Consider the following 27612-nt stretch of genomic DNA (forward strand, 5'->3'; position numbering starts at 1 on the left):
TGCTCTTGGCAGGCTATTTTCACTGCACGTACATTTTAAAAGACTGGTTAAGGACTATTATTTTTCTTTTCAGTCATCAGACAAACCTCTCTTCATAGTCTGCTTTTAATAGCATTCAACAAGAAGGTGGCAGATTTTAACAGCTTGAACTGCCTAGAATCAGAAGAGGTTTATTGCTAGCATGGAAGACTTTCCTTTCAACTTTAATCCAGGTTATGTCAGGCTCTCGCACTCCCTTTTTCTGGGTTTGTCAAATGAAAACCACAGTTCTCCTATTTGTGCTAACACACCTACTCAGTATTTAATTTGTTAGACAAAACCAGCCACGATCATTTTAGGTCCATTCAGCGAAGGAACACTTCCCAGAATCGAATAAAAACAACATCCAGCAAAAATAATTATTTTGCACTTACAAGACATGCAAATCATGGACTAAAATCCCAGTTAAAAAGGCAACAGTTAGTCTTTTCCTTAGAAAGCAAATTTCCATTCCTTGGTACTAGCACAGTGGCTTCTTTAAATGTTAGGAAAATGCCAACCATATTGTGGGCAGTATTAGCAACAAATTGTATATCTTATTTTACACTGTTTCACAATGACCACATGTCTCAGGATAGACTACTGCTGCACTGGGAACCGAGTATGGAGGGACAAGTACAGCTAGACTTTCTTATATGACTAGTTTTACTGAATTCAATTATACTATCTAAAATTAGCAGAATTTGAACTTTAGTAGGTCCTACATGGCAAATAAGCAAGTCCCCCAACTATGGTAACAGAGTGTGTACTTTACATCATAGGCTATGTCTACACTACAGAGTTTTGTAGACAAAACTAGTGGAGTGTCTACACACAACGCATTTTGTCGAGAAAAAACTGTCAACAAAAAGTTGTGTAGAGGCACTGGGGGCCCTTTTCTTGACAGAGGATTAAAAGCTCTATCCTGCTTTCATGTGTAGATGTGATCTGTTGACAGAAGTTTTATTGGAACATCTCTTCTGACAGTAACTTCTGTAGACAGATGCTTCTAATGTAGACGTAGCCTTAGATTTTATCATCCCATATACCTTCTTACTCTGCTTCTTGCTAGACCACCATGCAAATTCAATTTCCTTACCACTTACCTGCTTGGAACCTTTCCTGGACGTGAAGAAGGCATCACAGTTCTTCCAGCGACATTTTAGGGTCTGAAAATGTGGGTTGGTGTGATCTGTTAGTAAGTGTTGTTTCAGGTGATCCACGACTCCAAATATCAGCGAACATCCATGCCACTGGTGGGAGAGTGTATTGCAATAAGCCGGGGGTGGAGGGGGAAGGGTGGTAGAGGGTTGTGAGGGAGAAGGGGGAGAGAAAGAGAAGTTAGATAATGCTTTCATTCCTGCTGCCCAACAATATTCGACCAAGACGAGTTTCTGACATATAATGCCCCCAACACTATGTCCTTCTGCATTTCAAACTACAGAGGCAATGTCTCCAGACCACTTTGGAAAGTTATGGAAGCTTCTTCTCTGGATGTGTCAAAAAGAGATGGAATGGTTTAGTCTCAACAACATCACTACCTTGGCAGGGGGGTAGACTAGATAACACTTGCTGTCCCTTGAAATGATAATTATTATTCTATGATGCCATCAGGGTTCCCTCTAAGTTGAGTGCTTGGGTGGCTGCCCAGAAAAGATTCAAATGCCATCCAGTTAAATCAGAAGAGCACCCATAGCTGGCAGCTTGTGTTTATGCTCATGGTGCACACCCATGCATACCTTGATGAACCTAACAAAATTTATTCCACACATGGATGGAAAAATTAGGAGGGAAGATTGGATTTCATTAGTACCAGTTTTGGTGAGGAATAAGAGTCGGTTCAACAGCACTGTCTTTTCTATTGACCTAAGTCTAGAACAAATTACTCTCAATGGAGCATTACAGCCAGTAAACTTGCCAACTTAAACATTTATCAAAAATGAAAGTGCACTTCTCTGACACTACAACATCAGTGTGCAAATGGACATCTTTAAGGGTCCAAAATATAGGAGGTAAGAGGTTTTTGTGTTTTTAAAGGAAACAAAACAAGATTTACACGCAAAATTAATGTCACTAGCATTAGAGCAACTGTTTGCGTATGCACAGGGTGGAGTAAAAGGTTTTTGTTTTAGAAGTAGACAGGTGCCACGCACTCAGCTTGAAACAGTCAAGGCAAGAGGATTTTTAAGTGTTCACTGGTGCTCATAAAACAAAACAAAAACAAAAAACAAAACCCACACACATGACAAAGAATCTGTTCAATCCCCCAATTTCTGTCCTGACAAATGAGATTGGTCCAGAAATTATCATAAAAAAGATAAAGTGCTGAACACTAGAAAAACTTTGTTCCTTACCCAGCAACGGTAATTCTGCATCAGGTTAAGCCGCACAGCTTGGACACTGCCATCATAGCAGCCAGTGTAGATCTGTGAAGAAAAATTTATGAGAAGAGGAAAAAAGAAGACATTTTTAAAGAGAAAACAGACAAAGTGACCAAATAGGAAACATGTGACGTGGAAACCCTATGCATTTATGGTTTCCAAATATGAAACACTTCTTCGTTACAACACTTAAGATTCCAAAATATGGGGTTTGGTTTGGTTTTTTTAAAAAAAAAAAAAAAAAGCCAGAGAGACATTTGAGTTAGAAGCTCTGCTGAATACCTGAAACATGGAGAGAACCAGCTGTTTATCATGTAAATTAGATAAAAATCCTTTAAATTTTACTATTGTTACTAATAGGGAATTTAAATTATTCTTCCATGTGCCAGAATCCCTTTAAGACATTTCTAGAAGTTAGCCATTTAGATACTGGTTAACAGACCATCTAGAAATATATTTCTTTTGATGTCTAATAAACTGCAGACTACTGGTTCAATTCGTAGTTCTGGAGAAATGTAAAGTGAATGGATAGCTGAGAATCTGCCACACTATTTCTTATTTCCACTATCAGAAAATGTCAATTGTCTACCTGTCACAGGGGAGAGACTACACCCAAGTGTTCAAACTTACACAAAAAGAGTGAGGGAATTGCCACTGTATAGTGTGTTTCACAGACTACTAAACTGAGACTTCATTTGTACGTAGATATTTGAAGCAAATACGACACCATCATGTCACGACTATAGCTCTCTAACAATCATACATAAGGCATCAATTTCATCTTCATAGTGTGCCTTACTACTATAATCAAAACAATTTAAGTATTAAAACCCTAATATGGTAATTCTTTAAGTGTACCTGTCAATAAAATTTGAAAATCAACTCCACCGTTATCGCTACAAGCAGCTACCAAACAAGACTTGCTATTTTAGATCAATGAAAGGAGAGTTACCATGCTCTTATGAATAGTCATACACATGATCATATCTGAGTGTCCTCCATAGACTTGCAAACGGTCATGAGACTTGGGAAGAAAAGAAAAGACAACATCATGCATTTAATAGTTTGACATTTTGCAAGCATTTTTTTGGCTTGCATAAACAACAGTGACTTTAAAAAAAAAGAGTTACGAGCACTAACTATTAAATGAGACTTGTACGATCCTCATGGGTTGCCACATGCTACAACCATATTGTACTATGTGCTATGAATTTTTTAATTAATAGCAAGGCTCCCGCTGTTTTCCACCTCCTCACCCTGTTCTTTCAAGGCTACTGAGAGCCTACACTGGACTGCCTTCAGAACCTCTCAACACCATTAATCCTTTGGAGGGATTGTTCAGCAATAAAAAGCACTTGTCCTTCAGGGGCTGAGGATTTTGCCTCACTTATCCTCCCAGCTCCTGCCAAGCCAATACACAAGATACTATGAGAATCCATTCTTTGTTTTTCTGAATGAGGGTACTGACCATAAGGGTCAGTAGGTGATCCACTTTACGTGGACAGACTATACTCTACTCAGACTTTCAAACAACAGAAAATGAATTGTCCAGAATTATTTGAAAAAACTTCAGTTTTTTCTATAGCTAAAATGAGTGCAATCAGAGAACCCAGCCTGCAAGTGATTATCTGTTGCATTATTTTACAACTCATTGGTCAAGGAGAAGATTAAGAATTCTACATAGTAGAAGAGAAAGGGGCCAGAAACTGGAAAACAAAAGATTAGCAGCATGGTATTTTGCAATGGAGCATCTACAATGTACAAAAATGGAACAGTTAAGTTCTCTTGCTGGATAGAATCAATTTTCTTACCTGCAGCTCATAAACACGCACAAATTTATCCAAGCAGGCAGTCACCATCACCTTTCCTAGAATGTTCACAACAGTCACTGCATGATTATGGCCTTTATAGATTCGTACCAGCTCTCCTGTCTGTGCCAAAACAGGAAAGACAGACCACCAATTCAATTGTAAGCATGGCCATACTAGCCCAGTATTCTGTCTTTCACCAGTGGCCATTGCCACGTGCCCCACAGGGACAAAAAAAAGAGAAAAGGTAATTATCAAGTGTAGTGACCCTAGTGAGGCTGGAGACTGCGTGCTCTCTCTTTAATTCTCATTCTCCCAGGACAAGAAAGTGGGTGGACTGGAAGACCCAGCCAACTCTGGGAAAGGATGAGGAATGCAGGGCTGCAGCCCTCACCATGTGCCCCAGGGGACATTAAAGAAGTTGTGGAGGAGGAAAGGCTTAGAGGGGTGCTGGTGTCTGGGCTGAGAGCTGCCACATGGCTGGGCTCTGTGTGGAATGGCAGACTGGCATCGGAGAGATGCTGGACTCTGGCATGAGGGAGTGTGGATGTCTGGCCTGTAGATGGCCCTGGGTCTGGGCACTGAGGGGGATTGCTGGTATCCCATAGCTCAGTGTTGGGTGGAAAAGGGAGTGGATGTCTGGGCAGGGGCTGCCCTGCAGATGGACTCTAGCAAGGATGGGAGTGGATGTATCTGGTTTATGCCCCTCGCCCCCACACTCCTTCCAGTACCCCTTAATTAGGGCTAAATTGTACAGGTTTCCTTAACTCTCTACTCCTTGGGGAATCTTTTGATGTCGTCTGTATTGTTGACACTATATAAAAGAATTTTGAAATGTTACAAAAATAATTGAAACTGGAGTGATTATAATGTGTCATTTTGACAAATAAAATGTGCAACATTTTAAATATTACGCACAGAATTTCTAATTTTGGTGCTGAATTCCCCCAGGACTGGTAGACACAGAATAATTAGTCTGGTGATTTATTTGGTGTCACTAGTAATGTGGTCAACTCTATTTAGCAACTGTTCATTCGGCTCTTTAAATTTTGAGAGGTGGGCATGTATCAGTTCTGAGTGGTTACGGTAACATGGTTCACCACAAGTGGGCTGAAGTTGGAAATGAGTTAAGTACAGTGTCTAGGACGCTGCAGGCAGTAAATGCAAGTCACATTTTGGTTTGACTTTGTATTTCTATAGAAAAGGTGAAATATAGTGCAATTATTTTTCAGTGAAGTACACGCACGAGAAAAAATATAATATTAAATTTAACTGGTCAGGTGAGCATGAGTAGACACACATAAAACTTACAAAAGGAGCTAGCTGAAGACTAAAGCCAGGACTGTAGTTGCCAACAGGTATTGTTGTACTTGCTGGGAGGGGCAGGAGAAAGACTATTCCTTCATCCAAAATCCCTTGGACTGAGAACACTGCAGGGAAACCCTTATGTGGAGGCAGCAGGACCCATATGGCTGCCACTCCTGGGGGAACTCTGCACCAAAATTAGAAATTCTGTGCACAACATTTAAAATTCTTCACATTTTATTGAAGGTTCAAAATTTCAAATATCTGAATGACTTACATGTATATTGTGGGCATGGACAGACTGGTCACTGGAACCACTGAACACCAGATCGTTCACAACCTTTTAAAGAGTACACAAGAATGGTTAGTTTTGACTTCTTTATCATTTCTAGTACGTAACTGAAATCACACATACATACTATGTGAATAAGGATATGCTTATTTTAAAGAAGCAATATAATATTTCAGCAAAGGATATGGTCTTCAGAAATCCTCTCTCTTGTATCCTCTACCTTTCTAGTTTTCTAGTCTAGTGTGAAGAACCCCTTAAAATTAATTATTCAGTGCCCAGCTGCAACATTAGGAAACACAGCCTCCCAAATGGCAAAGTGACATTCATACAAGCTACATTTATATCTCCACAAATATGACAATATTTATTTTAAAAGATTCATCCCATATGTCAGGCAAAGATATAATTGTGTATTTGGGTCAAATAAAATCCTTATTTATCAACTTCATTTGTAAAACCAAATGTTTTCTTTAGAAGTTAGGGGATCAGCAAAATCTATTGAGCTGGACAATAAAACTCACCTAGTACAGTGACTTTAAGCATCAGGCTGTTTAAGTAGAAGACAGGCTTCTGTGATCATCTGAACCCTTATGTTTTCCCCTTTTACAAGGCGTACCAATTCTGTACAAAATTCTGGCAGCAAGTGAAACATCTCCTGACTGACTAGCAATTTATGAGCAATGAGCTAGTCATCTCAGTTCAGTTTCTAGCACAGATCTGAGTGTTCATAATACAAAAACCAGTCACACATGCATACTGACTGTTAAACTAAAAACCTCAGAAGTGAATGAGCACAAAGATTAAACTAGGTCTCGTCCATTAAAAATGGTTTGCTTCAGATCAGAATTAAGACAGCGATGCTATATTGGGTCGGGGGAGAGGGTATGCATCCGCACCTCTGCTCTGAGGACATAAGGCATGAATACTCTATGCTGCTACCCATCTGGCACTTAAGCTCACAAAATTAAGCAAAAAGAAAAAAAAACGACCATACAGATGTGCTCTAGTACACACATACATGGCAAGAGCAAGTTAATGTGAAAAAAGGCAGAGATACAGCTGGCAAATAATGCAGAAAACGTATACTTCATGTTTTATATTAGAGTGGGCACATTATTACTGATCATTGAAGGCATAAAAGAAGTTGTGCCAACTTATCCACAGACAAAGTGATACAACCCTCCTAGGGCAGATATAGTTATATCAGTACAGCTACTCCCATATATGAAAGACAATGAGCTGCACCAGTCTCTAAGGCAGATTTCCACTGGTTTAATTAGCATTCATGTTAGGATGGGGACTGAATCAGTACAATATTTTCAATCACAAAGATCACAGTTCTTACCAAAATTAAGTGGCAGTGTAAACTGCATATAGAGAAGGCATTTTTGGGGGGAAACAGGGGCATAACACATCTAAAAGGGACAATGTGAAGCATTTTCTTCATGTAGTTAATTTTCTTCAAAATTCTCAGAAGAGGCAAAACAGGCAAGAGTTTCCTTTCTACATTTTGGGAAGATTATTGTTCTAGGAACTGGGCTCTGATAGCTTGAAATAAATATCTGTCTATCTTGTGTATATTAGCACTATGAAACAGCAGCACTCGGAAAAACATCAGCTGTGGTAGCACAGCCATCAGAAGGAGGTCCAAGTGGGGGCATCTTTGTCATAAATGAATGGATTTTTTGAGTCAAACACAGATCAAGTTTCCTACTGCAGCAGTTCTCAGACAGAAGTCTGCACCCCCTGGGGACTTCAAGCAAGTTTTAAAGGGTCCGCCAAAATAAACCAGGTAGCAAGGCCAGTGTTATACTCACTGGGGCCCAGTGCAGAAAGCCAAATCCCAATACTGCCACCCAGGTTCTAAGCCACAGACCCACCACCTGGGGCTGAAGCCAAAGCCTGAGCAATTTAGCTTTATGGGCCCCTGTGGCATGGGGTTGCAAGGATTACCCTGCTTGCTATGCCCTATCACAAGTCTTAGCTTTAATCTAACTGGATATGCAACAAAACAGCTGTTGTGGCACACATGGGCTGTGGAATTTTTATAGCCTATTGCAGGGTCTCAAAAGAAGAAAGTTGAGAACCCCATTCTATGAGTTCATCAAAATGTCCAAGTCTTTGAAATGTCAGATGAAGTAAAGAGTCTTTTTAACATATAGTGACTACATAATTTATCAAAAATTGTTACTTCTCAAAGTACTTGCCTTCATACATAGTATTGTCTTGCTATGACCTTCAAGAGTTCGGAGAAGCAGTCCATTTCGAGCATCCCGCACACTGATAGTACAATCATAAGATCCTACTACCAACAACTTGCGCGCTCCTTCCTGAGCTGTGGCTAGACAGCTGACTGCTCTAGGACCGTGGCATTCAAAAGTATCAATTTGTTTGCTGTTCTGCAAAATAAACAAGTCGCAAGACTGAAAGGAATTCTGCCCACCTTCAAGGATATGATTGCTTACACTGAAAGTATATCTGATATTCTACAGTGCTAGAACAATAACAGAATTGCTAGTACAAGAGTATGGACTTAGATATGTCATTGTTATTTAAAGTATCATGTGATTATTAATTGTTCCTACATAAGAACGGCCATACTGGGTCAGACCAAAAGTCCATCTAGCCCAGTATCCTGTCTGCCAACAGTAGCCAATGCCAGGTGTCCCAGAGGAGGTGAACCAAAGACAATGATCAAGCGATTTGTCTCCTGCCATCCATCTCCCCCCTTTCACAAAAGGCTAGGCACCATACCTTACCCCTTGCTAATAGCCATCTATGGACCTAACCTCCAAACATTTATCGAGCTCTTTTTTAAACTCTGTTAGAGTCCTGGCCTTCAGAGAGTCCTCTGGCAAGCAGTTCCACAGGTTGACTGTGTGCTGTGTGAAGAAAAACTCTCTTTTATTAGTTTTGAGCCTTTGTGTTTAGTGTGAGATTTCTGTTAAGATAAAAATTTTGAGTTTCTCTGGTATAGTGCTTATGCTCTAGAGTTCTCAGAAAAAGCTCTTTTTTAAGAGCACCTTAAAACCTGTGCTTATTTTACTAGTAGAGTTTTGAGCAATGAGCCTGAAGTCAATTTAAGTTAACAAAGAGAGAAGATTATATCTTTATTTAAAAAAAAAAAAAACAACACTCTGTGGCCTCGAGTACTTTTGTGTCAAATAAGAGGCCTCTCTCCTACGTTTGCACAAAGGAGGGACAAAACTCTCTCATACGCTCTTCAGTAACCCCATTCATGTCTGAGAGAGGAGTCACAGGACATACACAAGCAAGTGCCATTAAGCCTTTATCACCTATAAACACTCAGCCCCAGGGAACCTTGTGATAGGCAAGCAAATTCCTGTGAAGCTACAAAGGACAGCAGGAAGGAAGAGAAAGGGAAAATGACTTGACTTAGCTATTTTAATGTGCTCTAGTTATGAATGTTCTTGCTATTCAACAGACACCATGGAAGCAGGAAATGGGAGTGGGGGAAGAAAAGAATGATATTTTCTAAGGATGTTGAAAGGTTGACATGCCAAGTTTTCAAAAGACACTGACCTTTATGGTGAAAGTGACCACATTGCCATTTGCCAATCCTGCGTACAGGATTCGCCATCTACTATGCAGACAGAGCACCCGGTCTTCCAATTTAAATTGATCCATGCACTCTCTGGTCTGACAAAAAAACCAAACTGTTAAAGCTTTTGTCATTAGTGGAGAAAAATTGGAGATAATTCTTAGATTCAGTAAATGCTTTCATATCCAGCAGCCCTGGGACTGAAGTTGCTGGATATTCAAATATTCTGGATAACAGAGAGGTATACCTAGCAATGCATAACACGAAAGAAAAACAAGATTAGATATCCAAAAAAAAAACCAAACCAAAAAAATGTATGCAGATTACTTCATTTACTAACAACAGCAGTACTGTACTGTCAACTTACACAATATTTGCTATATTTATTTGTATTTACTTTTACTATACTGTTATACTTACAGAAAACATAAATAAAGTTTACTTATGGTTAAAATGCCAGCTATTTCAGGGTGGTGGATAATACAATGCCAGATATGAAAGAGTTTACTGTAACGGGAAAAATGAAATGTGTCACTTGTCTTGCCTGTGAATATTTTTGCTGCTACATGACAATCTCCTCAAATCTGGCTAAACAAGGTACTTCTCTCCGATAATGGAGAGTTTCTTCTGCCTGTGCAAAGCTCTTGTTCCAAGAGCTCACTCTCACCACAACTCAAAGGGCATTACCCTAGCAACTATCAAACCTGTGACTACTTTTAGTAACTGTATACATACGTACAGTCAAGCAAAAATTGCAAGCTAGTGATTGTGTCTGAGGCTCCCCTCCCAGGGTTTATTAATTTTTACATCACCCTGTGGGAATGATCAATTGGTATTATCTTTCCACAGATGAGTGCCACACAAAACAGTTTGTCTATAGCAAGTAGCCATGTACTCTACAGTCTTCAAGGTAAAGGAACACCTTCACTCTCAATTTCAGCAGGACAGAACTTCCTTTCATCAAGTCCTGACAGAGGCCAGACTAGGCAGCTCTCTCCCAGCTTACTCCTTTGCCTCTGGTATGAGAAGATCAGCTTCAACCTGTTAGACCACTGTTAACTCCCATGAAAGATTAACTGCCTATACTCTCAAGTAAATGCACCTTTCATAGGCTACTGAAAAAGTCAGAAAAAAAAAAGATACAGAAAATGAACTCAGATGTACACTTCTAAATGGCTATCTTCCACCTCCGTTACCTCATTTAACTTTCCATTAACCGCTATGCCTAAGCAAAGAGCCTACCAAATTCAGAAACTGGCAGCACAGTGATATTGTTCAGAAACCAGCCACTATTCAGTGATTGTAAAACAGATAGAACTTTGAAGAATACTGAATCAAATCACAGAAACTTAAAACACGCTTTATCCAAGTGCCTGATAAATACAATTTATCCCTTTTGAGTAGCTCATTTACACTTCGCTCACTAATTCATCTTCAGCAAGAACTATCAATATTCCAAACATTTAGAATGTTCACCAGGGAACATGCAACCTTTCCCTCAATTACATTAGCTCAAAGCCCACAAAAATAATATTTTGTCCTGCACCATCTGACATCTCAACGTCCGTGAGGGCAATAAACCTGACATCAAATGGCATGCTGCCCTCTACAACATAAGATACTGATCTAACTACTGACATTTATGTATGAAATATCCTAAAACCAAATAGGAAGAAGGGGCTTTCGAAGTCAGGGGGTCCTTTCAAAAGGCCCCCGTCTACAAGGCTGCATACATTCCAAAAGCGGCACTTTTGAATCATGTATGGCTGCCATTATGCTAATGAGGTGCTGCATAGTCATGTCAGCAACTCATTAGCATCTTCCGAACTGCCTCATTAACATCCCCCTTCTGAAAGCAGGGGGACTAGTGTAAATGTAGCCACTGTGTTTAACACACACACAAAACTGGAAGTCAGAAAGTAACAATTATATTTCTGCTTCTCCTGTTGATTTGATCTGTGACTCTGGGCAGGTCACTTTCATAGTGAACATAATGTGGATAATATCGAGCTCATAGGGGTTTGAAAGATTTGCTTCACTTATGTTTGAAAAGTCCCTTGAGTACCCCACATAACGGTGCAAAGTTTAAACTCATTACTGCCATGCTTAAGAGTACCTTGATATTGTAACAGTTGATTGTGTGGTCACTGGAACCAGTGTAGAGGGCTGCATTCTTCCCATTGGTTTGAGTAACCAGAAGACAGTTCACTTTAGAAGTGTGTCCTTCAAAGACACCCACACATTTCCTGTTCTAAAAACAGAGCACAAAAAATCCATTAAAGTGTTGACTATAATGCAGGTTACTTTTCTCTCTACCTAATAATGGTAGGTTAAATTTTCCTCTCTCTAGCTAATGTTTACACAGATATACACATACTCTCAGATCCCAGCAAAACAACCCACCTCCGGCTGCATCTAGATTCAGTCTGGCTGCCAGCAATATGATTCAAATGAGGCTCGTGAAATTGCAAATAGCTGCTTATTTGCATATTCACACAGCTCATTTTCATATTTGTAGCCAAACAAAAGCAGCGTAGACATGGTTCTGCCGGCAAAAGCCCCTTATCAGGGTAAGGGGCTGGTGACAGAGGGTTTTTTTTTGCTGGCAGAACCATGCCTACACCACTTTTTTTTTTTGCCACAAATATGAAAATGAGCAGCCATTTGCAATTTCACAAGCCCTCACTCGCATCATACTGCCAGCAGCCACACTGAATCCAGATGCAACCTCTGTGACCCAAGGATCACTTCATGTTATCTGGCAGGTGGCGTGGGATGCCTAAGCAATTTCTTGGATTGATAGATTACCAAAGAATGTCACAAGAAATACCTACTCAAAGCCTGTTTTACATTGATCATCATAATCTTTGCATTTCCATATAAAGAGACAGGATATATTATTATTATTATTATTAATTAATTAATCGATTGATTAATTAATTGATAATAAATATAGGAAGTTCTGTTCCTAAAACCTGGAGGTAAAGGCGGGTCACCCAGAGGTGCCATACCTTAAAGTCAGATACCACCAGAAAGAAAGTATCAGATGCTTCTTTCCATGATTGTTGTCTGTCTTACACTAGAATTTTATCTGAATACTGAATAAAATGCTTGTGAAAAGAATGTGGGGATTTCAAGAGAAGAAATTAGCAGGAAGAGGTGAAGAGTGTGGGATGGAACTCTGTTTACAGGTTTAAAAAAAATAAATAAATAAAAGGACTGGTCCAATATATTTGGGTGTGCAGAAAGATTCTCTGGCATTCTTGTGGGAAAACAAGCTGCCAGCAAGTGAGCTCATAAAAGGAGTGTCTCAGCCACCAAAGATGAAAAATGTGACGACTTTGGATAAACAAGAATGTATTGCAAGAAATGTATTGTACAGCCTCAACATGTCATGATTTTATTTTATATACAACACTTCGGGCCATTAACCCTAGTTGCTTCTTCTCAAATCTCTATTCTTTATTACATATGTAATCTTAGAGCCCTACAAGTCCACAATATCCACTTTATATCCACAGGCATCTGCATATGTGGATATCTGCAGCTCATTTTTGCAGATATGGACATGGATACAAATTTTTATTTAGAACGCTGCTAATTTGTGGACAGCCACTTTATAACCGAGTATCTGCATCTGTGGATGACAATGGGGACACACATGGCTCATTTTTGCAGCTACAGATGCAGATGCATATTTTATATCTGTGAAGGGCTCTATTCATTCTTGTTTTCCACTAAAAATGAATAAGGGAGGGGTGTTTAGTTGAACTGTGATCCAGGTTCCAAAGGGGAAGCTGGAACGTACTATTCCTTTGGCAACAAATTATGTAGTAATTATGTGAGTGTCCTGTGGTTAAGGGGATCGAGGACTCCAGGGGTACACTCACTATTGCTAACTTGCAAAAGGATGACAGAGTCTGCATCAACCAAGAAAATGCTTGTGCTCTCTATGGCTTGGAAAGCTAGCCCTCACAGGAAAACACAAGGCATTTTCATGCTCAGGGTAGGTGGTACCAAGATCTCTAAAAACTCTGGTACCACCAAGGGAGCCTGCGAAACCTGCCCTCTGCCCAGCCCACTCCTCCCCACACACACTTCCTGCTACAGTGGTGTTGACTTCAGCAAAAGAAAGATGTCATGAGACACACCAGATTTTTATACAGATTTCAAAATTCACACAATACTGTAGTCACAAAGAAATCCCAGCAAACTTGTACAATCTATACTGTGTAAGTACTGCAGACTAAAATAAGTCTAGAAAGGCACCATAGTCCAGAACAGTGTTTTTCAGCCACGGGTATGCATAACCCTGGGTAACACCACAGAGGTCTTCCGGGGGTGTGTTAACTCATCCAGATCAGTGTTTCTCAACACTGGGGTCACAACCCCAACAAGGGTTGTAGGACAGGTACAGAGGGGGTTGCAAGTGCAAAACCAACATTAATACATTGCCTTGGGTCCCATACCACATGGGATCATGCAAAGTTAGGTTCATGCTTGAGCAGGCTTCAGTCTCCTGAAAGAATAGAGTTAGGTGGGAAAGGTTAAATCATAGAATCATAGAACACTAGACTGGAAGGGACCTTGAGAGGTCAAGTCCAGTCCCCTGCACTCACGGCAGGACCAAGCACCATTAGTTGAAAACCATTAGTCCAGAGCACACAGCACCAGGAAGTCTAGTCCCATTCTTGTAGAGCACTTTGAAGTCTATGGATGAAAAAAAAACACTATTACCAAATACTATTGTTAATTCAATAGAACAAGATCTGAGGCTCCTTGGTGGTGTGATTTTACTTTAAAATGTTCTGCTTTTTATGTGGCTGAAGGCACTCCTTATAAAACTTTGCACCTTTGGTAGTTCTTCGGAACTCTGATTAGTTATCACTTGTACGATTCATGTAATAGCAACAGGACTATGTTATACTGTGGTCAGCCTGTATTGCAGTAGATCTTCCTAATAAAAATATATCCTACTAGAAATATACAAAGGCTTTAAAAAAATTGTTGAATTTTTGAGGGGAGGTGGTCATAAGTTTAGCCTTCTAAAAAAAGGGTTATAGACTAGTCCTCATTTGGATAACATACTGTCTCCACCCTAAAGGGCAATAGGGAGCGACAAAACTTCTTTTCTAAACTGGTACTCACTACCTAAATGATTTCCATGAAAAAGGCATGCTTCTCTTTAAGAGAAATATATATAAAAATTTCTCTTCAAGAACATTTCCTATATCAAGCCTTAATTGTCATACTGAAAGCAAGCATGCAAATGCTCTAATGAATAGTCTGGACTGGTCATTACTATTAAAGTTCCCAAACATAAAGGTTGCATGCGAGTGTGTACACACACACACACACACACACACCCCCGAGAGAAAGAAAAAAAAAAAGATGCCTTTGGAAAGATTTCTTCAAAACACATAAAAAGGCTTTATAAAAACCTGAAGAAAAACAAAATATTGCTAGTACATTATTTCCACAAGAACTCTACTTACAACCAGATTGTAAGCACGGACAGTTTTGTCTGCTGAGCAGGTGTAAAGAACACTCCCAAAAATCTGAATAGCATTCACTGCAGCCTGGTGTCCCTCAAAGCTCCCTTCTGTAGGTTCTTCATCCTCACCTGGCTCTGAAGATACTTCTACAGAATGAAGAATTTGTGCTTTAGCAATCAGCATGTTTTAAATCACACAACAAACTATGCACAAATAATAAGGCTACCCATACTACTGATGATCATCACCTTTTGAAAAAGGACCATGTGTAAAACAACCAACCAAAAAGAAAAAAAAAAAAAAAAAAAAAAAAAAAGAACAGAGTTCTGTTCTAGCACTTTAAGAGCAGGGATGGGCAACATGCCTGTTACAGGGGACTCAATCCCTTTAAAGACAAGGACTAAGTGTTTTAGTTTTAATATACAGCACATGAATGACAGAGGGGTCATATGACAGCCTTCTTTCAGGAAAAGGTGCTGTCCAGAAGTCACAAGATCCACTGAGAACTGTGCCCAGAGAAGAGGTCTGGAAATAAAGCTGGAAACAGGGTGTGACCTGGAAAGGCCAGCAGCAGAGAAATCCAGGTATAGTAGGCATCTTTCAGTCTGCATAGACTATGGATCGCGCCCTTTATAGTTTCAATTGAGGACTTCATTTACAGCATCTACTGTGACTATGAAGACCCACACGAGAGTGACAGTCCTTGCTGCATCTCTTGCAGATGTGGTGGGTGTCTAGCAAGTCCTTAGTGTGCTTTCTGTGCGCTCGCTTCTCCTTTGCTAGCTGTCTGATCCTCATCTCGCCCTTCTGAAGGCCCTTGTGTAACCCCTGCCTCCATCTGCTGCAGTCGTCTGCTAGTTCTTCCCAGTTGTCCAGCTCGATGTCTACCTCTCTGAGGTCTCTATTGCAGACATCTTTGTAGCGCAACTGGGGGCGTCCGGGAGGTCTTTTGCCAGAGGCTAGCTCACCATACAGGATGTCTTTTGGAATCCTTCCATCATTCATGCTGTGGACGTGGCCAAGCCAGCGGAGCCAACACTGCCTGAGGAGGGTGTGCACGGTTGGGATTCCAGCTTGCTCGAGGACAGCGGTGTTGGTCGCTCTATCCTTCCATGATATTCCAAGGATGCGCCTGAAGCAGCGCAAGTGGAAGATGTTCAGCCTCTTTTCCTGGCGGGCATACAGGGTCCAAGTCTCGCTGCCATAAAGGAGGGTGCTGAGGATGCAGGCTCTGTAGACTTGCATTTGGTGCGAGTGTACAGCTTGTTGTTATTCCACACTCTCTTGCTGAGTCTGGACAGAGTTGTAGCCGCTTTTCCGATCCTCCTGTTCAGCTCAGTGTCCAACGACAGGGTGTCAGTGATGGTGGACCCGAGGTACACGAACTCATGGACGACCTCTAACGTATAGTTGTCAATGCTGATTGATGGGGATTCAGCAACATCCTGACCGAGTACGTTTGTCTTCTTTAGGCTGATGGTAAGCCCAAAGTCCTTGCACGCTTTGGAGAACTGATCCAGCAGTTTTTGAAGTTAGTCTTCTGTGAGACACACTATAGCAGCATCGTCTGCGAACAGCATGTTTCTGATGAGGACTTCCCACACCTTAGACTTAGCTTTCAGCCTTGCAAGGTTAAACAGTTTCCCATCAGATTTTGTGTGCAGCAAGATGCCCTCTGTTGAAGATCCAAAGGCATGCTTCAGGAGGAGTGCGAAGAAGATCCCGAACAATGTTGGAGCAAGCACGCATCCTTGTTTGACGCCGCTCCTGATTCTGAAAGCAACCAATAATGCACCATCATATTGGATGGTTCCTCTCATGTCTTCGTGGAATGACTGGATCATCTTGAGTAACCGTGGAGGACAGCCTATCTTGTGGAGCAGTTTGAACAGACCATCCCTGCTGACCAAGTCAAAGGCCTTGGTCAAGTCGATGAAGGCTATGTAGAGTGGCTTCCTCTGCTCCCTGCACTTCTCCTGCAGCTGCCTTAGAGAGAAGACCATGTCAACAGTAGACCTCTCTGCGTGGAATCCGCACTGCGATTCGGGGTACACCCTCTTAGCAATCTTCTGGAGTCTGCCAAGGATGACGCGAGTGAACAGTTTACCAGCGACGCTTAGGAGGGAGATTCCACGGTAGTTGTTGCAGTCGCTCCTGTCTCCTTTGTTCTTATACAACGTTACAATGTTAGCGTCGCGCATATCCTGTGGAACCTCACCCTCTTTCCAGCACAGGCACAGTAGCTCATGTAGGGGTTCCAGGAGTGTGTCCGCGGCACACTTAATTACCTGTGGTGGTATACCATCCTGGCCAGGGGCCTTTCCTGCTGCAATGCTGTCGATGGCTCTCTTCAGTTCATCCACAGTCGGTTCTTGATCCAGTTCGTCCATTACTGGTAGGAGCTTGACGGCATCGAGGGCTGCGTCAACCACAATGTTCTCGCGTGAGTACAGCTCAGAGTAGTGCTCAACCCAGCGCTCCATCTGTTTGGCTTTGTCAGCGATGACTTCACCAGATTTGGATTTCAGAGGTGCCATCTTGTTCTGGGTGGGTCCTAATGCCTTCTTCATACCCTCGTACATTCCTCTCAGATTACCAAAGTCGGCACAGGTCTGGATGCTGCTGCATAGCTGGAGCCAGTGGTTGTTGGCACAGCACCTGGCTGTCTGCTGTACTGTTCTTCTGGCTGCTCTAAGTGCTTGCTGGGTACTCTGGCTCGGTGAGCGTTTGTACTCCAGGAGTGCAGCGCACTTCTTTTCAATGACTGGAATCATCTCATTGGAATTACCTTCGAACCAGTCGTTCGTGTTTCTAGCTCTTCTTCCAAACACCGACAAGGCCGCACTGTAAACTGTATCCCTCAGATGTTGCCATTTGGATGTCACATCGGTGCCCCCAAGGCCACTGCGCAGATTTTCCTGGAGGGTCTCTCTGAACTTTTCAGCTTTCTCCGAGTTTACCGTCTTTCTGGAGTCAATGCAGGGCCTTCCAGCAGGTTTAGAGCAGTACAGCTTCTTGGGTCTCAGCTTGAGCTTGGAGCAAACTAGTGAGTGATCTGTATCACAGTCAGCACTACGATAGCTGCGTGGCAGAAGGACGTTTTTGAGGTCATTACGCCTAGTGATGACCACATCTAGTTGATGCCAGTGCTTCGAGCGTGGGTGTCTCCACGACACTCTGTGCTGTGGCTTCGTTTGGAAGAATGTGTTTGTGATGCACAAATCGTGGTATGTGCACAGTTCAAGGAGACACTGTCCATTGTCATTCATTTTTCCCACACCGAAGTGTCCTAAGCAGGAAGGCCATGAGGCCCAATCAGCTCCAACTCTTGCACTGAAGTCACCCAAGATGTACAGTCGTTCACGACCAGGTATTTGCGCTACAGCAGCACTGAGCACGTCGTAGAACTTGTCTTTTACTTCTGGTGTGGTGTACAGGGTTGGAACATAAGCACTGATCAGGTGGACGGGACCGGCGCAAGTTTGAAGCGTGATCCGAAAAAGTCTTTCTGATCCGCCCATGACTAATGATTTCTGATCCGCCCATGACTAATTCCACCATTTGTAGAAGGGTGTTTCTGACAGCAAAGCCAATACCATGCTCTCTGGGTTCTTCTTGGGCTTTGCCCTGCCAGAAAAAGGTGTAGTCCTTTTCCTTTAGAGACCCCAAATCTGCGAGCCGCGTCTCTTGCAGTGCAGCGATATCAACTCGGAGCCTCTTCAGTTCCTCGATGACAGCGGTCTTTCGGGTGTCACTGATGGCCTGAAGATCCTCAGTCAAGCTGGTCAGCATGATCTGCACATTCCAGAAAGGAAGCTTAAATTGTTCATGTTTCTCATTTCTTGTTGATTTTCTTATTGGTTTGCCTGGTGCCCAAATTTCAGTCACTTGTCAGGTTCAGGAACCTTAAGCCTCACGCACCCAGCGAGGCAGGTGAACTGTGGCGGGACAGTACCCTATTGGCTGGGGGCTGCCCAGCTCGAGGCAGGCGGTGACTGTCCAGTGAGATGCAAGGATCTCTCCCACCATCGAAGGCAACCCCTGGCACTCGTTCTCTACGCCAATCGAGCAAGAGCTTATTACTGGTATCTATTGCCTCCCATGTTGACGCAACGCTGTTCAGTGATGCCGGAGTACCTCTCCGGGCGCGAGCCTGGGCACTTATTATGGAGACTCTGGGCTGCCCAGATACCAGTGTCCCCCTCTTGGCTTTACTGATATAGTCCAAAGGAGAGCATAACCTCCATGTCTGGTACCAGCTCAGCTGCAGGAGTTGCCGGGACAGTGCCAGAAGTTGACACCAAACCGCCTTCGGACTCCACTCCGGATTTTCTGTCAGGGTTTACTCCCTTAGCCTCTCTCCTTCCCAGGATAACCCACAAGGCAGAGAAATCCAGGGTATACAACAGTTTGCGAGGGATGCTCTTCAGATGACAGATGGGAAATCGTTCCCCGAGGAAACAGAAAAAAGAGCATGGGTAGGGATTGGCAGAGGGCTGTTTAAATAGAACAGGAGAAAGGCCTACACAGACAACTCCAAAATGACCATGGAAAGTAGTGGCACAGTGCAGTCTTGGTCTTAGGGCTGGCCACTCTTCACAATTTAAGGACTAAGTCTGGAGGTCAGAATTGGTGAGAAAAGCCCCTGCACCAAAAGGAGCCTAAAGAGAAGATGAAAAAGCTGCTGAACTCAGGGGAGGAGTTACATTACTACAATTAACCCCACCATCCTAGAGGGACTGTGGATTAGAGGGGAAACAGGCACAGCACCCCTCATGAGGACTATGATAGATGACCTATGCTGGCAATTGTTATGCAGTGTTTTCCACTCTTATTTTGATTTTAAGTTTTGAAAAGTAAAACGGCAATATTCTGAAACAACATTTGGACTGTACTTTGACCCAAATTTCCAGAAGAGATCTTATCTGAAGTAGCAAAACACAACGACATGATACCTGATGAATTCTTCGAGCCTCTCATTGAATATGCAGAAGGATGAGTCTCGGGCACACTGCAAAAATAAAAATAAAAAGTAGAGAGATTTGACTTTGCTCAAGGAAAAGGTAGTTTAATGTACTTGAAGTTCAGGTGTTACAAGTGCACCCCTGAATATTGGCATTCTCTGGTCTGGCAGGACAAGGGATGCTCCTGGACCAGAGGGCCAGGGCAGGAGGGAACCAACCTTGTCACCCAGTGTCCCCACATGGGAGGCCTGCTGGACCAGGGGCAGCCAGGCACCAGGGGAAATTCACCTCCACTGGTCTGATAAAATCCCTCGCCCAGAACCCACTGAGATCCCAAGAGTGCTGCGTGAGGGAGGTGCAACCTGTACTTAGAATGGGATATTTTACTACAAGTATCGTAGGGAAAGTACAGGAGTCCACTGTGGGCTATGAAAGTGCTCTTAGGGTTACCGTATTTGACCTTTCAAAGAAGAGGAGACCCCCGAGAGGGAGTGTATCTGTACCAATATCTACCAACTCATGTTGTATTAATGTACTGCGTGTACTATAATACATTAATACAATGTGAGTTGGTAGATACTGATACAGATCAGCTCCCCCTCAGGGGGTGTCCTCTCTTTTCATATGGTAGCCCTTACTAATAGCCCCACGTAATTTTCACTGAAAGTAAAAAAAGCACTCTTCTATGAAGGAGTCCTTACTTTAGTTATTGCAGAACACAGACTAGTTCATGAACACTGTTTTTGTATGCACATTAAGAAAAATTTCAGACTGCTTAGCAGCATGTATGGGGATAAATCATCTTCTCTCATTTCTGTGCTGAAAGTTTTGAGGAATGAGATTTACTCCCATTTCCCTATGTTTTAAGCTTTTCACTCAAAGAAAAAAGGCTTTTCTATGAAAATTCTGGAAAAAAAACTTATTTTATGTGAGAATCTGTCCTGATCGACTATAATCCCACTTTTCACCTCACCTTCCATTGACGCCATCCCTATAATGTGTGCCAATCTCACTGGTGGAGCTCACTTCATCATAGCCAGAGCGAGATGCCTCCACTGAAGTTCGCTCTAAGGATCTCATGGTGTCCCTTTTGGATGGGCTGTCTGGTTTCTCATCTCCTGACTCTGATGAGCTGATAGCCACCACCTCTAACTGGGGGTTTGCAGTTTCTACTACTTCAAGAGAGGCATCACTCTCATCATCATCTTTGTTTCTCTCTACTTCATGAGTAGCACCTTCCTCCTCCTGTCTTGGAGGGCTGGATGTAGAAACCTTTTTTGCTGTGGGCATCTTTCCACTCTTGACTTTCCTAATAGGTTTAGAGTCCATAACATCCTGTTCTGTGTCACTGTTCTCAGGCACATGGGCTGCTCGCAGAGTTTTCTTCTTCCTTAGCTTTTTCCTTTTCTTTTTAGCTTTGTTCTCTGAAGAGACCAGAGTGGATTCTGCCTGCTGTGCTGGCTGTTCTGCTAGTACCTTGGGGTCTTTGTCCAAATGTGTTTCTGAAGTGCGAGGCTGTTTTGAAAGGGAGCTGGTACACTGTTCTGGTACTGTGCTTTCAGTCAGAGTTTCAAATGTCCCTTTTTGTTTGCTGAGAGTAGATGCTGATTGTGAAGGGGAAAGGTTCTCAGATGGTGTGGTCCTCCCCTTATCTGTAGCAGGCTTGTGAACATCTTGATTAGTCTGCTGCAAACAAGTAGTCAACTCTGACAGGGACATGATTGCAGAGATAACTGGATACACAGAAGTTTTCTGGCTGGCATCTACTGAAGAAAAGAGATGTACATAAAGTTCACTCTGTTGTAATTAATATTTATGCAAAACCTCCCTTGGTTTATTAAAAACAAGCAGCAAGAATTATTACAGTCTACTTGAAAATGTACAGCTATAATATAGCTGAATGGTTAAAGGTAGAACGTTTTCTTAAATCTTAAAGAAACATACACACCAACTGTGTTCACTATGCAAGCCTTGTCTATTTACTTGAAATTAAGGCCAATCAGCAACAGGTTGAACCTCTGTAGTCTGGCACTCTCTTGTCCAGCGACATCCGTAATCTGGAATGCGTTTGGCTATGTTTCCTGCGATCCCATTAGTTTGTTTAAAGCCACCAGTCCTGGCTCTGTGTTCTTTGCTGTTATTTAGCAGTAATTTAACTCTAAATGTCTTCCAAGAGCTCAGTAAGCAATGGAAGTGTTGATAATGCTGCTACCCAAAACTTGCCTTCCATGGTCCAGCAAATTCTCTTGTTCAGCATGGGTCAGGCCCTGAGGGTGCCAGACAAGAGAGGTTCAACCCAGATTTAATAAAGATGTATCCTTATTATGTCAAGGTGAAATTCACTTTAAGAACAAACTTACCCAGAAGCAAAATGTATTTGCAACAGCTATTTAGATATTTTATTTTGTACCCCTGTAAGGATAGTTCTAAAATAAAAGAATTAAAGTTAGCTTCAGAAGATAATTATCTGTTTTATGGTTTGTAGCTAGCAATGAAAAAGGCACAGTCAGCTAGTAAAGTAAAAGACGGTATTGAGAATAAGAAATTATTTATTACTTACAAGCTGCATCTACACTATCCGGCGATTTCGAAATAGCTATGCCAGGTTCGAAATAGCGCCCGCTGCGTCTACACATGCCGAGCGCTATTTCAAAGCTGAAATCGACGTAAGGCAGCGAGACATCAAAGTTGCTATCCTCATCAGGAGATGGGAATAGCCCCCTACTTCGACGTTGAACGTCGAAGTAGGGCACGTGCAGACGATCTGCGTCCCGCAACATCGAAATAGCGGGGTCCTCCATGGCGGCCATCAGCTGAGGGGTTGAGAGACGCTCTCTCCAGCCCCTGAGCTCTATGGTCACCATGTGCAGCAGCCCCTTAAAGCTCCCCACCTCCTCAGTTCCTGTGCAGGAAGCTGAGAGCGCGTGCAGGCAGCAGCACTGCCACATGCCCAACCTGCACATCCGCACCAGCCCCAGTCCAACACCCAGCACCCATGGCATCCAGCCAGCCCCCCAAGCGCCCACAGGGCACCCCACCCCCAAGGGGACCCAGGGCTCCCAGCCTGCCAGCCAGCAGGGGAAGAGGCAGCGGGGCCCCTCCTGGACGGAGGCTGAGATCTGGGATGAGGAGGAGGTGCTCCAGGTAATGGGGAGCAAGAGGCAGAACACGGATGCGTTCGCTTGGCTGGCCGAGGGCCTGGCTGCCCAGCATCACCCTGCCCGCACTCCTGACCATGTCAGGAATAAGGTAAAGGAGCTGTGGCAGGGTTATGCCCAGGCCCGGGACACGGCCAGCCGATCTGGGGCTGCCCTCGTCGCTTGCCCCTTTTACAGGGAGCTCGGGGCCATCCTGGGTCCCCGGTATACCTCCTCCCCCCCGAGTCACTCTTGACGCCTCGGGCGACGAGCCCCAGCAGGCCCCGGAGACGGATTCCGCCCCAGAGGCCAGCCCTGCACCCCAGGAGCCCACCTCTGGGACACCAGAAGAGGAGGAGAAGGAGGAGGCCTCCAGTGACAGGGGGCTCCAAATCACCCTCTCCTCCCACAGCTCCAGCAGGGCATCCGCCCGATGGGTGTCCCCCCGACCGTGGGAGCGGACCATCAGGTATATACCCCATTGGTGCACACCCCCGGGGTTAAGGGGCAGGGACAAGAGACATGACCAGGGCCCTCCACACACCCAGATGACCATGGCCCTGAGGACAGCAGTGGCACATCCCTCAGAAGAGTCCATCAGCCCCTGCCCCCCAGCAGGACAGCACCATGCCCCATCCCTGGGGATGAGGTGAGCGGAACCTAGGGTCCCCCGTGGGGGTGGGGGGGGGTTGGACACCCATCATCATCATCATCATCTCCGGGGGACAGGGATGGGGAACCAGCAGCAGGGGGATAAGGGCCATGAATCAGGGCCCAGACTAACGGCTGTCTCCACTCTTTTTCCCACCTCTGTTCCGCAGCTGCACCATCAGAGGGCCTGGAGAGCACCGGCACGGCGTCAGTGGTCTCAGACAGCCCACTGGGGCCATCCCACCAGGCCAGCCCCTTGGCGGAGCACGGACCAGCCCCAGGACAAGCCTGACAGCGGCAGAGCCATCCATGGGTGTCCACGGACCCCCAGCTGCTCGCCACCCTCCAGCGTCAGCTGGAGGTGTCCGAGTGGCACCTGCAGGTGGAGGAGCGGTGGCTCCATCTCCAGGAGCGAGCACTGGCCTGGCGCCAGGAGGCTTGGGGGGCCTTCATGCACACCTTTGAGGACATCGCGCGGCAATTGGCCCCCCCGCCACCCACCCGCCATCCTGAGGCCTGCTGACACCGCCCGGCCCTATCTGCCGGTTCTCCAGGCCCCCACCCAGCCTTGACAGGGCCTCCGGCTGAGAGATGGGTCGTGCCCCCCCATGCCAGGTGCAGGACAATAGGGGGTGCGTGGCCAAGGATGTTGCCGCCCAAGGCCCCCTCCTTTGGGCATATTCCCCCCATCTTTGTAAATAGTTTTTGTTCTACCTCTGTTTTGTGCCTGCCCCCCCATGTATATAGTTCCCCCCTTCTTCTTTTAATAATTAATACAGGTTGTATGGGTTTGTTTAAAAAAAATTCCATTTATTGCATGGAAGTGTGGGGGGGTTGTGCTCTCGGGTCCTCTGTGGTGTGGGCGTGGGGGCAGGGAGTGTTGTGGAGGATGGGGGGGGTGCAGCGGGTGGCTCGCCCGCAGCTGGCCCTGCCAGCGTTCACCCCGCAGCCTGGTCAAAACGGGCCCGCAGGGCCTCCTGGACCCGGATCCCCTCAGGGTCGACCTAGCGACTGGGGGCAGCGGGTGGCTGGACGGTGGCCCTGCCAGCCTCCACAGCCCAGCCCTGGAAGAAGGCCTCTCCCTTGCTCTCCACCAGGTTGTGGAGTGCGCTGCACACGCCAAGAACCTGGGGGACGTTGGTGAGGCCTGCATCCAGGCGGGTGAGGAGACACCTCCAGCGCCCTTTGAGGCGGCCGAAAGTGTGCTCGACCACCTGGTGCGCATGGTTCAAGCGCGTGTTGAACCGCTCCTGGCTGGCTGTGATATGGCCCGTGTAGGGGTGCATGAGCCATGGCTGGAAGGGGTACGCCGCGCCTGCGACGAGGCAGAGGGGCATGGTGGTGTCCCCCACAGGGATCTCCTGCTGGGGTACGTAGCTCCCCACCTCCAGCCGGCAACACAGGCCCGAATTTCTGAACACCCGGGTGTCGTGGGTGCTGCCAGGCCAGTCAACATAAATGTCCAAGAGGCGGCCCTGGCTGTCCACCAAGGCCTGGAGGACCACGGAATGGTATCCCTTCCTATTCAGGAAGCATCCTCCACTGTGCTCCGGGGCACAGATGGGGATATGGGTCCCATCTAGAGCCCCAGTGCAATTTGGGAAGCCCAGGCTGGCAAACCCCATGATGGCAGCATCCGGGTCCCCAAGTCGCACGAGCCTGTGGAGCAGCAGGGCATTGACTGCGTGGACGACCTGCAGGGGAAGGACATGAGAGAGCACCGGTGAGGGGTGTGCAGGGTGTGTCTGGCCCTACCCCCCCTGGGCTCTTCCCCTCTCCCCCTGGCTCCTCTTACCTCTGTGAGAACAGCCCCGACGGTGGCCTTGCCCATGCCAAACTGCTGCCCTACGGATCGGTAGCTGTCTGAAGCGGCCAGCTTCCAGACAGCGATGCCGACTCATTTCTCTACAGTGAGGGCACGTCGCATGGGGGTGTCCTGGTGCCGTAAGGTAGGGGTGAGCCACTGGCAGAGCTCCAGGAATGTCTGCCGGCTCATTCGGAAGTTCCGGAGCCAGCGGTTGTTGTCCCACTTGCCAAGCACCAGCCGCTCCCACCAGTCCATGCTTGTGGGGTATCTCCACAGCCGGCAGCGCGAGCGGCGGGGGGGTGGCAGCAAGGTCTGGGGCTGCTTCCTCATCCCCCGAGGACAGCTCATCTTCCTCAAATAAAAGATGGTCAGCTGCTTCCTGCATGACACTGAGCAAGGCAGCCACTGCTCCTCCAGGGGCAGCTGTGTGGGCCTCCGGCTGCTGCTGCTGCTGGGGGTCCATCGTGCTTCATGGGGTGTGCGTGCTTGTGGCTCTGCAGACCGCGTGCTATGCAGGCTGAGCGTGTCTGGGAGAGGCCCTTTAAGGAAGCGGCTTGCTGTTGCCCCGGAAGTGCTAGTCCGCCCTGTGACCCTGTCTGCAGCTGTTCCTGGCACCCTTATTTTGATGTGGGCCGCTTTTGTGTGTAGACGCTCCCCTGCAGTGCCTATTTCAATGTAGTGCTGTCCAATGTCGACATTGAACATCGACGGCACCAGCCCTGGAGGATGTGTGGACGCTATTCGTTGAAATAGCTTATTTTGATTTTGCTACATCGAAATAAGCTATGTCGATGTAGCAGAGGGCAAACGTGTCCAGCTGTTTGTACTGCTTATCACTGAGGGTAAATTTAAATTGTGGATTCTTAGCCCTGCAATTTACCAAATCCACAACCAGCGAATTGGGTTGTGGATGTGCAAAGATAAAATCTGTATCTTTTGCAGGGATGAAATATTTGTGTCTGCTCTGCTATTCATGGGTATGACACAGGCTGGGTTCTGCCAGAGATCATGTAAAGGTTCGAGGATAGCCTCATTGATGGGTAATGCTGGGTTGTAGTATATCATGAGTAATCTGTACTGTATCTTGAACCTCCTGTAATGTAACATCTTGTGATCAGTCTACCTGTTTAAATAACTCCAGAAATTGTTTGATTGTCCACCAGTAGAGAAGGTGAGCCCTGGACTAGTGTTTCATTCTTTGTGGCTCCAGCCTCATGTGAGGTACACTCCCAGTTTGAGTGAGGTAAGTCCTCATGCTTATCGGAACCTGCCTGGGAGATTAGTGAAGGTGGGTGAGGAGGTGAAAAGCGTGCTGAGATAGTGGGTGAGCGCCTGGAAACATGCTATTGTTGAGGTGTCGTGTGCCTGAAATGATACTGATGAGAGTAGTGTTGTTGGTTGCCCTGCCCTGTGTCCCAGGAGCCCCACTGTGGTGGAAAGTGTTATGGCCCAGATGGGATACTGCTGAAGGAAACTATCCTTGTATGAGTGCCACGAAGCATGTGATGGAGAAGGAGATGAGTGACACGACAAGAGCTTGCTTCTGTTCCCATTGCCATAATCAGATCTTGGGGATAATTGTGTGGGCGAATGTGGGGCACTCTGTGGCACACTAGTAAGCCCCTGCACTTTAGAGCATGGAGAACAAGTTGGTGCTACTATATCAGGCTACACAGACTTTTGTAGGTGCCTTGTTTTGCACTAAGCTTTCTTGTTGTGCTGTGCCTGTTCTGGCACAGACGGGGAGCAAGCTGAAACTAGTGGTGGAGGTATATAAAGCTTTTCTTAAGCCAATGTCTCAGTAGTGCCACCTGACGTGGGACTTCTGGTCTCTGCCTCAGTTGTCCTATTTGAGGCTGACTTGCATTTCTTCACAGTGCCAGACACTCATGGCATTGGGGAACATGGGGCTCTGGGCAACGCTGATGATGAGCGTGTCAGAGAAGCCTTATTAGGTTGAGAGCTCTTGTGGGGTGATGGAACTGCCCTGACAGAGGGGTTCTGCAACACCTGCATATCATCTAGTTTGTCCCTTGGTGTAAGAAGAGACTATTCCCAGAGAGTCTATTTCAACCACATTTCACAGTCTTTCCTGGCCCTTGCCAGCATGTTAAGGCAACAAGGGCACTTACTGGTATCCCGAGTTATCCCCAAGCACTTTACACACAAGGTGTGTCCATTCAAAGTGGGTA

General features: G+C 45.2%; 1 protein-coding gene across 3 annotated transcripts in view; it reads right to left on the minus strand.

Annotated features, from left to right (window-relative positions):
- The window catches only part of ZNF106 (zinc finger protein 106), a 90587-nt gene that overhangs the window by 6608 nt on the left and 56367 nt on the right, over positions 1-27612 (minus strand). For 2 of the 3 annotated variants that reach the window (XR_012645951.1, XM_074997068.1), the window contains exons 11-21: positions 20799-21591; positions 19817-19872; positions 14862-15007; positions 11483-11617; positions 9348-9464; positions 8012-8203; positions 5790-5852; positions 4211-4330; positions 3352-3423; positions 2373-2444; positions 1125-1271 (exon numbers count right to left, since the gene is read on the minus strand). Coding sequence is in view for 2 of the 3 variants with exons in the window: in XM_074997068.1 (XP_074853169.1) it covers positions 1125-1271; positions 2373-2444; positions 3352-3423; positions 4211-4330; positions 5790-5852; positions 8012-8203; positions 9348-9464; positions 11483-11617; positions 14862-15007; positions 19817-19872; positions 20799-21591 (1913 nt within the window). In the remaining variant the exon portion in view is untranslated. The remainder of the gene's footprint in view (positions 1-1124; positions 1272-2372; positions 2445-3351; positions 3424-4210; positions 4331-5789; positions 5853-8011; positions 8204-9347; positions 9465-11482; positions 11618-14861; positions 15008-19816; positions 19873-20798; positions 21592-27612) is intronic. The other variant, XM_074997069.1, reaches the window with a different exon arrangement.

This window comes from Carettochelys insculpta, chromosome 6 (assembly GCF_033958435.1).
Source record: "Carettochelys insculpta isolate YL-2023 chromosome 6, ASM3395843v1, whole genome shotgun sequence".
In the NCBI taxonomy this organism is placed as follows: Eukaryota; Metazoa; Chordata; order Testudines; family Carettochelyidae; genus Carettochelys; species Carettochelys insculpta.